Source organism: Anopheles gambiae, chromosome 2 (assembly GCF_943734735.2).
Source record: "Anopheles gambiae chromosome 2, idAnoGambNW_F1_1, whole genome shotgun sequence".
Taxonomy (NCBI): domain Eukaryota; kingdom Metazoa; phylum Arthropoda; class Insecta; order Diptera; family Culicidae; genus Anopheles; species Anopheles gambiae.
The window spans coordinates 24,952,049-24,970,117 of NC_064601.1; the positions used below are offsets into that span (position 1 = coordinate 24,952,049).

At 48.1% G+C, this 18,069-nt stretch overlaps 1 protein-coding gene across 1 annotated transcript in view; it reads left to right on the top strand.

Moving 5' to 3' along the window:
* The first annotated feature begins 147 nt into the window (after positions 1-147).
* The window catches only part of LOC1273297 (uncharacterized), a 38,354-nt gene continuing 20,432 nt past the window's right edge, over positions 148-18,069 (top strand). The window contains exon 1 of the mRNA XM_061643047.1: positions 148-2,471. Within this exon, the coding sequence (XP_061499031.1) occupies positions 2,378-2,471 (94 nt within the window). The 5' untranslated portion in view covers positions 148-2,377. The remainder of the gene's footprint in view (positions 2,472-18,069) is intronic.

Below are 18,069 nucleotides of genomic sequence, written 5' to 3' on the forward strand. Positions count from 1 at the left end.
ATTAGGAAAAGCATGCTAAATGTATTCATATTATGAGGGGAAAAATCAAACAAGTTCACTCGCCATCAACCAGCTGGGCATCCCAGTACTGTTCATTCCGTTCATCCTGCGCACCGTTCGTGTCGGTTCATTTCGGCTTCGCTTCGTTCATTTCGATTCATTTCAGCATTGCGCTTCGGTGCGAGTGGACGCGTGTGCCGTGCCTGTTTCCGCGAGCTCCGCACACACCGAGAAAACCGTGGTTCGTTTCTGTTTTGCTGTTTTGTTTTCTACCTGCCGAAAGGTGTACGCAAGTTAACTGCGAAACTTCTGTGAGCGGTTCGTGCATTTTATTTGTTGTGCAAGATAGAACAGAAAGACGTGGTCCGATCGTAGCAAAAATCAGGGCTTTCTTTCCTTCCATCCGATCAACGGATTCAATTCACGCACGACGGAACCGACAAGTGCAGGGCAAGAAGGCAAGGGCTCCAAAGTACGGTGAAAAGCACACGATACGCCTTTTCCGGTGCGGAGCAGCTTCCACAGGGACCCACGGACGCCAGCGACGAGGCCGCTGTTCTTGTTTATGAGTTTGGGCGCGTCGATGCTATGCGAGATCATCGCATGCTTGCACGTTTTCGCGATCACCTTTTTTTCGGCCAAGAATCTTTATGACCGTTTATGTTGGCCGTGCTTGCGCGATCAGTGCACGCGTGTGTGAGTGTGTGTTGTTTGTTCATGTGCAGTGAGTGAGTTCGAGAGAAAAAAAAAAGGATCCACCCAAAGGGTGTTTGCGGCCGGAGACGCGCCATATCGTCGTGAAAGTCGCGAAACGTGCCCACACGATACGGTGATAACTCCCCCCCGCTCCCGCTGTTTGATACGCTGTTACGCCTGGGTCAATGAGGGAAAGAGGGTGGTGCGCCGCACCCGATATGGAGAACGGCCAAAAACGGGTATTGTGCGTACCCATTCAATAGTGGGGCACCGTGCAGCACAACGGTGACGAAGTGCGCGTGGAATTAAGTGCGTCTTGCTGCTCTAGTGCGGGTGGTTGCGACGGCGGCGGTGGCGCCGTGCTCTGCGGATGTGTGAGCCTAAAATTAGCCATCGAATTAGTGTCCATTGTGTTCGCCATCCCTCATCGCAAGCGAAGCGAAGGTTTGCCAATTGTAGACGACCCCTTGCGTCTTAACGCAACGCATCAAAGAAGTGCAATTTGTAGTGAATCTGCGGCCCCTTGTGCAACATAATCGTCCGATTACTCTCGCCCCTTATAAAAGTGAGCAGCGGGAAGAGGGCGCTGCGTGTCTGTGTCTGATTGTCTTCAGGGCTCCCTGAAGTATGTCTGGCCGTGGTGAGTCAGTGTGTTGATGAGCTGCGCGCCTTCTCGAAGATCCCGGAAGACACAATCGTTCGGATGCTGATAAATAAGTGCGTGTGTGTGTCTGTGTGATGCCGTCCTCACTGTTGCAACCGTTGCACTGATAGTGAATTAGTGCGAAAAGGGGTCGCCCATTCGGGGAAGCAATTGTGTGTGAGAAAAAAAGAAAAGCTAATTGATTTACAAAGTTCAGTTTCACAAAACCGCGGAAGGAAAACACAACGTAGGCGCCCAAAACAGATTGTGCTTGCGCGGGGTCCACTGCGGTGCGAAAGAATAAATCACGATTATTAAAGTGCGGTAATTCGCTCTTCCCGCTGCTGGCAGTTGTTTGGGTGTTTTTTTTTTTTTGAAAATTAGTTCTCCGAAGAAGAAACAAAAAAAAAAACAAAACACATTCACACCGGAAAAACACATCCCTTCACCGTCTGACGAATCAAAGTCGGCTGTGGTGGCGCGGTAGTGAAGAGAGAAAGAAGGAAAGAAAAAGTTCGATTGGGATTTAATTGAAAGTTTGTACCCGTACCCCACAAGACCGGTGCTAGCCTGGGCGAACGAAGACGGTGTTTCGAATCGTTCTCACTATCTTCCGGTGCAAACACACACACACTCACACCCAAACGTAGGAGATCATCCAGCGAAGGCCACACAATTTCAACACCATCATCATCATCGCATGCTGTCTTGCCGACAGCATAACAACCCGCGTGCGTTTGTTTGCGTCTGGGCCTCTATCGTGCATCACAGTAAGCACAGCCCAGCCACACTATCAGCAACAGCAGCAGCAGCAGCAGCAGCATCATTCTTCTATTCTCCAGGCGAGCGGAAGACGGTGTACTGTTGTTCTGACGGTGCTGCTTCCATTGTTCGGTGAAAGTGCGCCCACCCTACACACACCCACTGGAAGTGGGAATAGGAAACCGAACGGAAGAGCTACAGAAAAAAGGGAATAAACCGGGACAGGAACCTCTGGGTCCGATACACATCGCACCTCCTCAAAAAAAAAAAAAAAACATGATCTGGCCAGGGCTACTGTTTATGCTGCTCAGCAGCGCGTTTATGCTGCCCGGTGCAACGGCGGAACATCATAACATGTCACACACGAAAGGTAAGATCGGGGTGTTAATTTGTAGCGTGCGTTGTTTCTTTTTTTCTCTGTGTATTTGCCCTCCCATTTCCATGTTTACTGGGCTGAAAATGATGTCTTAATGTAACACTACTCCCTTGGAGAAAGTTTGGTCTTTTTACACCGTCCCAAACAACTGTTCGTGTTGATACACTAAACAAACTAAATTTAAGTCATCTTTGGCTCTCAAGTTCAATTCGTCCGTCTTGAAGCGCTTAACACACTAAAGGGCCAAGATCGGGTTCGATAAGTTGTGCTATAGTTGTAAGCCTCTTTACAAAAGAAAACCTCCAAGCAGCCGAAGGCCACACCGTGTAGTTGGGCATTAAAAACTCCGGGCGGGAGTCTTGGCGTGAGCAGAGCAGAGCACAACATGTAAGACAAAACCGAATCCGAAAGGACGGGGACCCCCGTCGATGGTTTTGTTTTATGCTACAACTTTTCATCTTCAGCTTCTTATCCTATTTGTTACACTCATCTATCTTGGTGTTTTGTTTTGCTTTGCCCGGTTTTAAGGTTCTTTTTTGGGTACTGCTTCTTTCTTCTTCTGGGCATATCGGCCCGGGGTAAAAATATAAAAAGGGAAAAGGTTTACATCCGGACATGTTGCGTAAAATTTTACACTTCACGGAGCGAGCGAAATTGATTAGCAAGTGTTTTTTGCACTCCGGGCAAGGGCAAGCAGCAAATTGAAATTCTTCGTTATTGCAATGATAGTTATGGAAATATGTTGTGTACAAATCATGTCACATGATTTAAAACGAAACACATCTACAGCTTGTAATCGTCTCGCACAGAGCCTGCGATCGCGATCATCACTGTCACTAGAATGTCTTAATTAGAGTCCCGTTGCCGTTGTCCGACGACAGTCGAGTGTGATGTCTTTCTCGTATCTAAAGATGATATCGAGTGGAGAAAGGTGCCGAGCGCTGATGCTGTACGCACTGCTTGCTCACACGCCATTGCTAATGTTTGTCTTACCGGCGACAACATAGCACCGCGTGTGTCTGCCAGGGGGGGAGGGGGCTGTTCAACAAGCCCCAGCAGACATTGCATTTATGATGAGTTTTGGATGGGAGAAATTCCCTCCCGCAAGCTACCGTCCTCGGTTCTGCCCCACATGCTTACCGTTGCATCTGCAGTTGCACACCGGTAGGTAGGAACGAGCAAACCCTCTCCCTCACAGCGCTCCTACCACAGTCACCTTTTAACTGCGCCACGCCAACTGCGAGAAGCTCAAATTTAAACATCGCGTGTATTTTTGTTGTACAAATGTGGCCCGGCCCGAAGCCCCCCAGGCTTCGGTTTATTCCTCTCGCAAATATAAACATTGCATTAAGAAGTGTTTTTTCCTCCCGGTCGTCGGGCCGATGATGGGTGGTTTCGTTCGTTTGCTCCTCCATCTCCACGTGCTGGTGGGGTCTTGCTTTGGTGTGCCGTTATTATTTTTCTTTCTCTTCCTCCCGCAATGATATACACGGTAGTAGTGTGCTTCCCAAATGAACGTTTTCGGGGACGTTTGTTTAATAATCCACCATTCCACCCTAGCCCCTTAAACACTCCTCTTCTATGGGTATGATCGCGATCGCGATGGGGCAGTTTATTGACATTTTGTGCGGCATCGGAACCGAAACGATCTTACGGACGGTACCAAATGAAATGTACATACAGAAAAAAAAAAGTGTACAGTCCACCCCCTGATAGAAATAACGGGGACTTTGCGGCTAAGCGGGGGAACCACCACCTTCACAGCGGCATTTTTGGTTGGCTGCTTTTTTTTTTTAAAGAAAAGTGAGAAAGAGTACTTTGTTTCTAGCCGTGGCCGCTACTTGGCGCGGGGATGAAGTGCACTTTAGCCACATTCCGAGCCACATGTACCCCTTAAAGGAGAGAGGGTATGGTGCTGTAGATAAGAGCCGGGAAGAGAGGTTTTCGTTTTTTTTTTATCATGATTTCTTCCAAGGACTACCGTGTGGTGTGCTGTCGATAGGCGGCGAACCCCCGTGAACCGTGTACAAGAGCTCTCCAGCAGCCACCTTTCTCTCTGCTGCATGTGCCCCTCTGCGTAGGTCAGTGAAGATGACTCTCTTCCAAAGATAAACGAGCCTCTAAAGTGGTATGGTGGAATGAGGTAAATAAATGCAACGATCGACAACGCGGGGCAGGTGGTACGCGCGGGCACACACTCACTCACACACACAGCCTCTTTCGGGAGGGCGCTTCGGAACAGATACTATCGGGTGGATGCAGTTAAGGCATGCTGGGAAAAAGGTTGCGGCACAAACCAGCGCTAAAGGGCTTCAGAGGCGCGCGCCCGCGCTTGCGAAGGGAAAGTAATGGTGCCTCTAGATGCGCCGACGCTACCGAAAATTGTGTAGGAAAACATTCCAAAAAATTAAATGGGACAGCAGCACTTAAGGCGGCACATACACACTCTCTTTCTCTCTTTCTCTCTGTGTCTTTTGAGTTTCACTGGTTTTGAAGTGATTTTGAGTTTAAAGGCGGGAAGTGTTTTCTGATGTGGATGTTACAACAAAGTTGGTGGCCTTTTTAAATTTATTCCATCTCTGATGTGAACGTGTCATTTGGTTGCACAAAATTACTACCGTGTACATAATTTTTGTTATGGAATTATAGACAACATTGCATTACCTTCGGCCGGCAATGTAAACTAAAAGTTGGTGAGAAAAACCTAACCCTTGGTACTGAAATCATTTGTCTTGGAAAGTTCCACTTTTCTGACGGCTTTCGCATGCGTTTGTACATCAGTTTAACGGCCATTCCGGGTTTTTACGTACTAGTGTTTATTTTAATTCCGTTTCGACAGATTTTATCAAGCATATCAATTGCTCTCTAGTTGGTGGAACGAGTTGTTTTGATTTTCTTTCAAGCACGCATTTGTTGAAATTCGCAATAATAAAGTAGTTAACGATCGGTTTCTCTGGCTCCACTGGCTGGTTCGATTATTGTTTACCGATTTTCCCTTTTTTCGGAACCATGACTTGTTTGCAAATGGAAAAGCTATCCACCGCATTTAATTTCGATTAGCTTTATTGCCACAAAGAGAAAGAGGAAAAGAGTGTTAGTATATTCCATTTCAAGTAATATATTTTTTTAAAGTGAATTTACAATGAAGTAGCAAAAACAGTTAGCTTCATGCTTCAGTGATACTGTCGCGAAATTGTGTACAAATTTTGTTTTTCTCAGTCAAATTAAACTTCATTTTTTGGTGCAATAAATGGACAGTGATTATTAAAACTATTAATGCTATTACAAATAAAACGAAACACACCTTAAAAGAGGGACAATTAAGGCAACGACGATTCAAGATCTTTCCGATCGTATATTTACTTCCTCTTCTGTTAACAAGTTTGCAAAGTCGTCCCTCTATCTCTTATCAAATTTGCAATTTATAATGTGTTGTTGTTTTTTTCTGTTCTGACAGCGCTCCCATTTAATCACACATTTCCACCTTGCTTCTGCGCACACATACGTAAGAAGCGTTGCTGTTGTCATCCACCAGCAGTCGTGCAGTGATTTTTTGATTGCTTCTGGAATAATTTGGAACATTATACTTACGACTGATTACGCTGAAATCACGAGCATCATCCAGAATCCCCTCAATACCAAGCCTCCCCAACGTTGCTGTTTCTAATCGGCAAATACCACCACCACGATCGCCGGTTGTGCGTTCGACGCCGCGCGACTGATAGCTGCACATGCCCGTTGAACTCTGTACCATAACGTCAAGGTTTTATGTGTTCTCCCGGTACGCAAGATCACGTTGTGCTGCTGTATTTTATTTCGGTTGTAAAAACGATCGTTTTGATGCCGTCGTCCGATCGAGCTTGTGTGTGTGTGTGGTACATTTTGGTCAGACGCCGCTGGAATGGATGGGAACATAACCGAAACATATCGATCCATTACGGGCTATTAGTCTGCTCACGACAAAGCGATCGAGTTAGGGTTGCTGTGTCGGGTTGTGGTAGGAACAGAAACAAATATGTGTGGTAAAAAACAGATACCATCTCCCCTACTCACGTCTTGTGTGGAGAAGAGGAGGTAGACAAATACAATTAATTTAGCTCGCATATTTAGACCATTCGGGTGGGAGCTTAGGTAGCGCTGCACCTCTCTTCGTATAGACCGTTTCGGTTAATAATGGAAATTATTTAATATATTTCATCCTCGCCCTGCGCCCACTTGTCGGCTGGTGTACGCTTCGCCATCCAAATCGCAATGTTTAGCAACCACCAACAGCACACAGGCACGCTCACAGTCTCCACATTGGCCCCGCGAAATCAAGCAATGCTCTTCGCTGCCTCCAAACTGACTCGCCCGTCACTAATTGAATTCATTTAATCGAAATCACCACTCGTTTGGCTCTGATCGCGCGCTCTGTGGTGCGTGTGTCCCGCAGAATGGGACGCTAGGCTAGAGAAGAACTTGGCCCGGGTAATAAGTGTGCGTGTGTGTGTGGGTCGGTGAAGGGACGTATAACAGTGGGCAACAGAACTACTGCCGCCCAGAATCGATGAATGGCTGGAAGACATGTGCGATTGTGTCTGGGACTAACGGCCGACAGTCTGCAAAAGCGGATGGTTGGGTAGGTTTTGATCTGACTGTGCGACCACATTATGACAGGCGTTCGAAATGATGACGTCAAATGGGGCTCGATCGCAAAAGCTAACACACATGCATGACTTGGTTGTGCTCGGTGAAGTTAACGGCCAGTTCTCGAGTTTCAGCGGACGGAAGTCGAGAGCTGTCAAGCTGTCGTGTCGATCCGATAGCCATGAGTGTCTCGTCCAAGAACACGTTTGACTAGGGTGAGTGGAGAGCGGCCGCGAGTACCACGCGCGTACGAGAATTGACTAGTTCTATCCAAAGAAGCTGTGCGTATAGGCTGAATGCATGTAGGAAATAGAGAGTAGCATAAACGAGTTAGGTTCATTCGTTCCCGAATATCTGTTGAAAAAGATTGGCAAGAACTTGTTTTCTTGGGAGGAGGGATTTGATCCTCCTTCACCCCTCTTTCCCGGATAGCTTGTTTGTTTGTTATTAGCTTCTCTGCGTAAGCCTATTAAACCATCCTGCGCGCTGCACCATTGTGATCTTGTCACCTCTGGAGCCTTAAGTCATTGCGAAGCAGGTGGGCGATCATTTGCTCTCTCATTTGCGCACCGTTGCGAAATAATGCTTGCCAACCAGCGCCCACGCGACACGCTAGCTGCCAACTTCCGTTGACTGTGCACTGCACCGTGTTCCACACGGACGGGATCCTCACCTTAGACAGCCGATCTCGCACCAGCATAAGATGTCATGATCACATATTGAACACGATTAATCATTGCGTTGCGTGGCATGGTTGAAGGTGGAGACCGTACGGATTGAGTAGGAGTAGAAACCGTCTACCGTTGCACCAATGTTTTGTAACGGGGGTTTTGCGATGAGATCTAATCATTGCCGGGTGCACATAACATACATCCCCGAGCAAGTGTCGATTGTACCTGCTACCGCCGAAGTGTGGATTTGCACGGCAACTTCAACAAGATGTTATATCTCGGATCATAGAACTCCGTCTATGTATGGTTATTTACGTCGAAAATTGCCAGCTACATGCTCTTATTCAAGGGTGGCAAGTGATTGGACAGGGCAATGCAGACTACATGCCAGTGCGTAGGTTGTGCTGAACGCTCAATGTCCAATGACCCAATCGTTGGTGTCTGCGCATTGGCCAAGAATTGACCGCTAGGTCGTTATTCTTCTGCTACCGTTGATCGTAATTCCGTCATTCTTCGGTACGGGATTGTACGCCGTAAAGGCGGTGGTACTTGCCCAAATGAGGAGTGATTAATGGAATGGTTGTGGAGTTAGGCATCGGGGAGCTCTGGACTTTGGACCAGTATTATCGTGCCTTGCCCCAGTAATGAGCATGGTCTGTCATGTGCTTTGCAGACCGGCACAAACTATCCCGTATCCAATACAATACAATGCAATGACTCAGTATCCAACTTCCCAATCGATAGACGTGTTGAAATTAGATGGACATTTGTGGCGGTATTTATTGCGATCAACGTGTGAAACTTCATTAGCGTTTTCGTACCAAATTCCAAATATGGGCATCAATAAAATGACTGATTTTGAGCACCAGTGGCACAGTGGCTTAAGCAATTCTCACACGATCCTTGCTGCAAACCAGGAAGTTTGTGTATTGTGTACTGCAACACAAAACAAAGAAATCGGAACCCCACGAATGTGCTGCTTTAGGTCGATATCAGCTCTTCAGGGAAGCAAAACACGTTTTCTTAATCTCCCCGTACGTCTCAACCTAACCACCCGGGGGCAGGCGTTAATCTGACTGCTTTTTAAAAGCATTCCCGCATTTGTCCACAATCAGCTGGTGCAAATGGGGCCAAATGCAGCAACGCATAATTTTCCTTACCCGATCGATTATATCTCGCGACTTCGTGAGCAGACTCGTGCGCTTGCACGCAACGCAAACGCCGAGGTACCGTTTCTCTTGACCGTGTCACGACTTTGACACCAAGCGTTGACCGCATCGTACCTCTTTACATGCGGGCTAAGGTTAGTTTGCTTTTTAAAATGCAGTTTGGAAATCCTACCACTTCCAGAGTACTATCAACGAAAATCTCCAATATGTGTGGGGCCCCTTGTTGTAGTCACGAAATCGCACGGCAGGATTCAGGCTGTGTGCAAGCTTCTCCTAATTCCCACCGAGCCTGATGTTAATCAAAGTGTCAAAAGAGACACCACGCGTGATAGTAAAGGTACGGTAACGGTACGTACTGTCACTTCCGATGAGATGATATTTGCAAAGGAGGACACGCGATGACATTATGCAAATGTAGCCAGCGAAGGAATGTACGTACAAACAACACCCGTGGCAAGCTTCAAGTTTCCTCTCTGTTGTGGTGTATCCTTTCCCCCATCCCGAGGATTTGCTGGTAGTGTACTTTTTGGCGAACCAATTAAAATTCATCTTCATCATCTTTCATCATTCTTCGCGCGGTCGTGAAAGACGAGACACCGCCAAGTCAAGACAAGAAGACGTCTTTAAAGGAACAGGTTTGTTTTGTGTTACTGTTGCCCCAAGTAGTGATGGAGGTTGGATGGCTGGTTGGTGTCCGGCCTGTCCGTTACACACCGGGCATGTATGCACGAATGCCCAGACACGTTGTGTTGTACATTTGATTGATCGGAAACAAACACACATACACGCACACCTTCTTATGTCCAAAGGCTATGTTTTGTCTGGTTGCCACTACCAGGGGGGAGGGATATGTGTCGGGTTTGTTGCTGATTAAACCGTACCATTCGCCCGGGTGAGGCAACATGGGGAGCTAGGAGAGCGCTTAAACAGCGGAGGGATCATAAACTTTTGACCTATTTTCCCACTCACACACACACACACACGCACACAAACAAGGAGATTCTGGCACCAGGACCACTAATTTGTGTTCGCTCTTTCCCGCGTACCATGTGGCTACCGTATTGTTGTGGGATGGGAGAAAGATTTGTTTATAGCTCAGTTACAGCGAAACCGATCAGTTTTCCGTTGCCTGTTTTATGGGATTTAATCGCCCTGGTTTTCCTCTCCATTTGTGTAATCCGTGGCTGTGAGCTAGTTGGAGTTAATTTAGCATATTTTAACTTTGACAGCTATGACTTTCACCCAAGCGAGACCCACAGAAAAGACAACACAGTGGTACGGTGGCTACTTTTGTCGGACGAGACTGCGAGTTGCACGCGGCGCTGATGGACAGATTGGGTAGCGTCTTGCACACTTTCGTTTTAATTTTTCCTTGCCATTCCAAAATGACGAAAACTCTCGGCCCCGTCTAATCCGAAGTTCAAGATCTTTGGCAGTGGTGCGTGAGTGAGTGTGGCCATGGAAGCTCCCAATTTCTAGAAAGGGAAACGGTCACAACAAACGGCTGCTGTGGAACGTCCGTGCATTAACAAAACACACCCATTTAATGGAGCTAGAGAAATAATAGAAAAGGAAGTGGACGGCTGAACGCTACCCCAGGCCGCCACCCTCCCGATGGACAATCGTCGACTGGAACCTGCGTGCCAATCCGACGCACACTGTCCGATGGCGCTGATGATAATTATCGCATTTTAAACGCATCTCTAATTACGATGCGGTTCACAGGCACGGGAGGCACCGGTCGGCGTTGCCTTCTTTTGCGCGTAAGTGTTTGGACGTGAGGCGACTTTAGCACAGACTGGCGACAGCCAGACACACGATCGTTGTGGTTCAGGGGTGTATACGAACAACAAAAAAGGATGAGCGTTTCCGCTGGCAAGAAAGATGGTGCGGAGAAAAGTGAAATCATGAGCATGTCGCGAAACCTCAACATCACCGGTGTTGCATTTCATCACGCTCGCAGTGCAGAACTTTAGCAGCCAACGAACAATGATAAACGGAGTGAAGAAAAAAGCGGCACCATCGTCATCTACAATAATGGTGGAATTGGCTGTACCAGAAGCTATTAAAGTGATGCTGATGATGCCAGCGACGGGAGTTTCTTGTTGATTGTTCCCTTCGTCGTGACCGTTCATTTGTTTACCAACAGCGTTGCTGCAGATCGGGAGAAATCATCCTGATGATGATACATTAATCTTGTTGGAATTTTGAACAATAAAATACACGTGGACCGATCAACGGTGTATTGGTGAACAGAGACCCCGAACCGTACTTGCTGACCCAAATGGTCACGGTCTGTACTTCACAGGGGCGTCCGAAGGCTTTAGCGGTAACCCCACGAATCGTATTGGAAGGCAATGTGATCTTAGGTTTGGGAAGATGAGATATTCCTTATCAATATTTATATCAACCCGACTGACCACTGACCAAGCCGAACGTTTATGCGACCCGCTGCTGCACGGGAGCGAAATTGTACGGCGTTACATCTTAACTCAGCAAACTCTCCACAATGCGCATGCCGTGGAACTGTAATGCTTCCTTTTTGTGACCGACATTTGAAGGCACCAGTGTACACCGGTACCGTTCGCGTAATGGCCCGGGACGTTACAAAGGGCAACGGCAACACGGCTGATACATGGAGTTTCTCCTTCGCTGCCAACCGCGGCACAAGCAAACAAGCAAACGATACAATCTGCTAACTACAATCTCTAAACTTCATCTGCCCCATCACCTGTGCTGACCCCGTGTCGGGCAAGCTTTTTGTGGTCGGTGGTGGAGGGCATCCGATTCCGGTTCGGGGTATAAGAGAGTTTACGAAAAAAAACCGAGCTGCAAAGAAATGAAATTAACTAAAATAAACCCATCCACGGATGGGCAGAATGGTGAATGGTTCTATCCACTGCACACGGGACCTACGAAAGAAGATGAATCTCCGTTTTGTTAGCGGCGGCGCGCGCGGATAGAAGGAAGAATTATGACCGCCGATGGAAAGATTACCTCCCAGCCTTTAACGATTACTTCAGCAACACATGATCGTGCCTTTTGTTTCCTTTAAATCTAACCGGCTACATCATTACAGCTGGAGAAAGAGAGACATAAAGAGAGAGGAAGGCAGCGGGGGAGGGGGGGGTTGCCTGGACCGCGGGTTAACATTTTGTTTGCGGGTTTTGCCCCGAGTTGGGCAGATTTCCGATACCACGCTGTTACGGTGATACCCCACCGACTGGGGCATCATAGGTTAATCAGAACGCGCAAACGAAAGTTCCACCGGCTGGTGGCTCGATGCGGCGGTTCGGAAAGTGCATCGTCATCGCACGGATTCAACATCCATCATGCCGGACATGGGCGAGGTGTGGTGCCGTGGTCCAGTCGCCGGTGCGCACACAGGTACCGATCGATCTTACCCTTCCAAGGGAGCGTTTTGTTTCGTGGCGTTGTCGCTACGGCCAAGTTATCGTGCTCCTCGCGTAAGCTCGCCACTCGCTTCAGCACATCATCTTTCATCGAGAATGGTTGGTACGATTCGTCACAGGTTGCAAACCAGCAGAGAAGGGTCGTCATGACTCGGGGCAGTTTGAAAGATGGCCACACCTTCACCGTTAGACCGCTGGCCGTTATCGGTCGTTCTCGACCGTTTGTCCCGCCCTGGACGGGAATCGCGCTTTCGGGCAAATTGTTGGTGGCGTGCATTCGCCGTCGGCCATTAGTCCGGACGGCTACAGTCCATTGTCGCTGTTGATGGTCATTCACGTGCGTTTTTGGGGCTGATGATGCCGTTCGTCATCTAAAGCATGCGTCCAACGCACTCGTATACACTCGCACGTGTGCCAAGCAGAGAATAAAAGCTTTCTCCTCCGATTAGAATGGCATTTATGTCGGTAAAATGTATGATAAATTATCAACTACCACTGGTATGCAGGTTCAGGGCCCTTAGTACTTTTGTAGAACCAGAACGTTGCTGGAGAGGACTGGTTGGAGGTCCTAAAACCCGCTCGTTTTTGCGTCGTAACTTTGATGAGCTTCTACTGATGACTTCACGTAAGGAGATGAGTCATACTCACCGACTGCAACCCGTCGTGCGCCACAAGTGTGTGTGTGTGATCGAGTTGTCGTGACTTGCCTAAAGGCACTGGTTCGACGACACCGTCGGCTTTAAGTGGAGTACATTCAGCTGCAGCTTGCAATACATCCCGGTACACATTGGGGACGCATGTCTTCTTTCCGGGTGGTACTTGGTGTGCAGCATAACTGGCGAGAGGTGGTTCTGGGCAAGTCCGCTTAGTGCACCCGTTGGTTGACTGACATTGCCCCACCGAGCCACCGGGGACCTTCCAGGTGAGCAAGTTTCCATATTGCGAATTCTTTTGCGTACACCATCTGCGGCGCGACCAGGAAACCGCTAGGAAATTAACGGTGTTCTTTTGGAGCTGACTGCTTGTCAACCGCGTCAATGTTGATGCGCCAGTGGTTGACGCAGCGCGACATTTGCGCACGATGATGCTTGCGCTCGATTGTAGCATCCAGCAGCAAACCCCTCCTTGGGGTAATCGTTTGTGAAACATGACAGTTGCTACACGCGTTCGACAGCACAGGCTTTCGATTCCTGAAGGATTTTCCTCAAGGAATTGGTAGAATTAAAAAGCCAACGATTGCCATTACTTTGAATGTGTGTGTGTATTTTTCTGAGTGGTGCGCGACTCTAGTGATACCTTGGCACATGAATTACGATGCAGTGATCATTAACAGGTGATCTATTCGCAACGTTGAAACGCGGGAATCGTTAGTGACTGCAACTCATGCGAAGATAAATTTCAAGTTGTTTATAGGCGACTCTCGCTAGCGCTAACGCATACTTCACAAGGTGGTTTACCTTTAAGGGGAGGCCGTTTCTCTTCTATTTCGATGCCCTTTTCGGTAGCACAAGATGAGATGATGCCATCTGTCATTGGGGCTAGCGGGGCATTTAGAGATCAATGGTAGTCGTATGGCGGATCCTACTGATTGGATTGCCCGCAGGGGCCAAAGGGAGAGCATGACTTGCGACAGTGTATGGCCCTAATGATGGTGCAGGGTGGAGCTGGCCAGTGGAGGGTTTGATAAAAAAAACGACACGTATCCACACCGTTACGCCACCCAAACGAGCAGATATTGATGTAAAGTTTTGGGGAAAGTTTTCACTCGTTTTGGTTCCTTTGTACGCAAAGAAAGGTTTTTTTGGACGTATTTTTTGCTTTCAATTTTTTAAGCTTTTTGATATCTGCCATTGTTCTCAGAAAAAAAAGCTCAATACTTCCCCGCGAAAGCAGCACGTGAGCTCGGGGCGTATAGTAATAATGATCAACTGCTGGCTGGCCACTGCCTGCGGCAATATTCTCGGTCAAACTCACCCGCAGCCTCACCGACATTGGCTCTTGGCGAGCGAACAGGTTGGCGTGGAACAGGTTTTTCACGTTTTGGGAGAAGGTGTTTGCCTGTTTTTTTTCGGTCTGTTCGGTTTGCGATGTTTTGTGACAGCAAAAATATTCACGATGATCAACCGCAAGGGAGACAATTAACCGATTTGCTAGCGAGCAGTGAGACCTGCGAGACAGCCGGCTGGTATCGGCTTCCAACAAAACGCCCAATTTATGGGCTCGTTTTTTCAAGGGCTTGAAGATTATATGATGCATCCGAAGGTTAATGGTAGGGTTAGGCATAAATTATGACCAATGCTGTGTTGTGTAAACCCCGGCACATGATGAAGAGCTCGTATAAATCGTCGCTGGAAGTGTAAACAACTTTTCTAAACCCTTTTAAAGCAAAGACGATCTTCAAAGACGTGTGAACAAGGCTATGATTTCTCGCAAACTCGCGAGACGATCGTAGCAGGATCGCAAGAATAGTGACATGTTTGCGCAACACCCTAATGCCGAAAGAAAGAGCAAAAGAGGGTTGCTACATCCCGCCCTGATCCTCATTCTAAGTGGAGTAACCTCTTGGAGGCGCCATAATTTAGCATACTTCACCATAAGTAGCACGAATGTACAGTTACCTCCTTGACCGCTGCGCTGCTCTCGATCCATTCTTTTGCGTATCCCGCGCCACTGCAGACGGCGGACATTTTATTAGCTATCACTTTTTTTTGGATGCTAATGGCTTCAAATTGCTACGATCAGGCAGCGGTGGCGACCGTCGCCGTTCAGCAACAGAGATCGCCCCTCGTCCAGCGAGGAGAGAAGGTTGGTCGATGTTTTCGCGTGCCTGGAATAGTGATTGACTTGAGCCGTTTCGTCCTCGTTCGCTTCTTTCTTCTGCGGCGTACGCAAACGCTTCCGACGCGCCTTTTTGCTCCGCAGTTTTCCGCACACGCTTGCTGGTGGTGGTATGCCTTGGGAGTGACGGGCCAGCACTTTCGGAACTGGGAGAAACTTGCTCTCCAGTGTATGTGCTAACGTTTGGTAAGGTAGGAGGATAAAGAGGCGGCCTTCCTCTGTAAAGGCCCTCGGGAAGAGGAAGGGCAATGCTCGATGAGCGATACACATGAAGATCACGTAAAAGCCAACCAGCATGCGAGAGAATGTCGATTGGCATGGCAAAGAACATCCAATGGTTCGAGTGGTACGGGTGTAGTGCTGGCCAAAAGCCTTGGCTGCTTCTCCGAACGTACGAACATGTTCACCTGCCTGCCTATGTTGGAGTTCTCTGGCAGACTCACGGGTTTAATTCCTGCCAGCAGAAACGGGAACGGACAGCAGTACCTTTGGCCTCCAGAGTACACGGGATAATCAAACGGGGAGGGGGAGTGGGACTTCGCTGCGAGCAAAAGTGAAGTGATCACTCCATTTGGCAGGTTCGGTTCTATTGGGGCCCCATCGGGGGCATTCAATACACCCGTTCATCTATATAATCAAACGCCGAGTGCTGCGCGGTTAGGGTATGGTTCCATATAAGGGGAGTACCTGGCTTTCTTTTCCACTCTTTCTTGACTTTCTTTCCTCTCTTGGAGCTAGGGCATGTGCGTGTGTGTGTAAACATCAAGGTGAATCATGGCTATCGGGCAGGAGAACTACGTGATGAACCGATCCTTTCTGCGGCGTGGTTTAACTGTGCGCTCCAGAAAGATTGCGGCAGAGCCATTCAGGGTTCTCCTTTTTTGGAGCGTATGTTTAGATCCGGGCCGTGTTTTGCTGTGGTGTTTGGCGCGCTACCGTACATCGTACACTAAGCCCCAAAGGGAAAACGGTAACCGTATGGGGGGAGGAGCGTACTTGTGTAGAGTTGCAACAGTTTCGTGACCTCTGTGTGGTATAAATTAAATTAACATGACTTTGGCGAAGCGTGCGCGTGCCCGGCCGTGTCTTGTTGAGTACGCACACGTATCAACGTCGAAATGGAGTTGAATTGATGCACAATAGTGCCAATTTTGAACGAATGCACGCTCCGGACGCGATGCAATAGATATGGCCGTTGGGGTGGGCGGGGTGTTGGAAAAGGTCGAGATGTGAGGTTTCAAGTTTTTCCCGTTCCATAATGACTTTGTCCTCAAGGCAATAGGGTGATGTGAGCCCTATACAGCTGATCATTTTGTACCTCAGTTTAATAGTGCAGGTTTGAGCTGATGTTGAACCATTATAGAACTACGTTTGATGCAGCATTTTACGACGGACTGGTGAGATGATGCTGACACTACCCGTGCTTTAGAATGGTGTAATCTAGAACCGAAATCATCCTCCAAGACTGAGATGGAAAATAACTGCAGACTTTGTGCTACCATCAATTGCAAACAAATTGATCTATAAAAAAGCAATTGCAACAGACAAGGCAATAAAGCTGGACGCCCCTATCCCAGACCGTCCAGTGTAAGTGGGGGAGCAGCTGCCCGGACAGGCTCGGGATTGTCGTGATGCTGGATCTGGAAGCGAAACGAATTTCTGAACAGAGCGCAGCGCTACTACCCATAATATGTGATGCTCTTTAAGGAATAGCTTTTCATTTCGTTCGTTGCTTCTACTGCGTGTTGCGGAACAAACGATCATGACCAGCGAACATCAACGGTGTGTGTGTTCCTAGAACTACGCAAGGCTACACAAAAAAGCACCAGCAACAAGGAAACTGCCAGCGAACGGAGAAGGTACTAGAGCGAACTTGGCTTGCAGCGGGTTACCACCGCCAGAAAAGCGGCAGTTTGTACCAGATTTATGGTTGTTTTAGAACGTTGCCATGTTTTTCTCCCTTTCCCGCTACTCCCCTTACGCCCCACAGCTCTCCATGTGCTGCTGCATCCTTCCGGGGCCAGACGCGCGGCCTCGATGATCATGTTTCGCCAACCGCTGTAAGCGAATGTATCGTCGCATTGTCTGGCTTGGCGGGGTTTGTTTTTTATCATAGGGCGATGGTTGGTTTGAAAACAAAAAAGACGCAAATAAATGCCCTTCTCCCCCAACCTACTACACCTGCGTGAACACAATGGGACAAAATATTTGTCCATGCAGTGTTGAGAAGCGCAGCTCGGAACGATCATCATGATGCGCGCTTAATTGGATTGGGACGGCGACTAAGCTTCCTTCGCTTCTCTCTCTGTCTCTCCTTTTCGCTCTATGCGTTTGGTGTTGGAGGGCTACATTTTTCCATGGCAAAGTGGCAACAAAGTGTGTGGTTGTCCATGTTTAAAAAAAACAACAATACACAAAAAAGGTTCATTTTTAGTTAATATTTCAATGTTATTTGTCGCTTGTGTGCTCCCTTCAGGTTTCAGTGCCGCAGAGAGCGATAAGAAACGGAAGGCAAAGCAAAGAGCGTCCACGACTCAACACAAAGAAGCAGCTCAACCTTTTGTCGGTGGATTTTCATCCCGGGCACGAGAAAATGCAGTGAATAGTGGCGATTGTTGTGGTGTGGTCTTGGTGTCGTGTATTTGCCCTCGGGCACACACCGAACGTTGAATCGTCCGGCTGCCATTCTCCGTAAATTTGGTGCTCACTCAAGGTATCCGCAGATGGCTCTCTCCAGCATCTTTCGGAATGAAAAAAAAAAGCTCGACCCAGTCAAAACGGTTCCAGAAAAGAAGGGCTCGCCAAGTAATGGGTCTGCTGTGCCAAGCCCCCTCGTAAGTGGGTGTCGATGGAAAGTTGGCTGTCAAACACACGC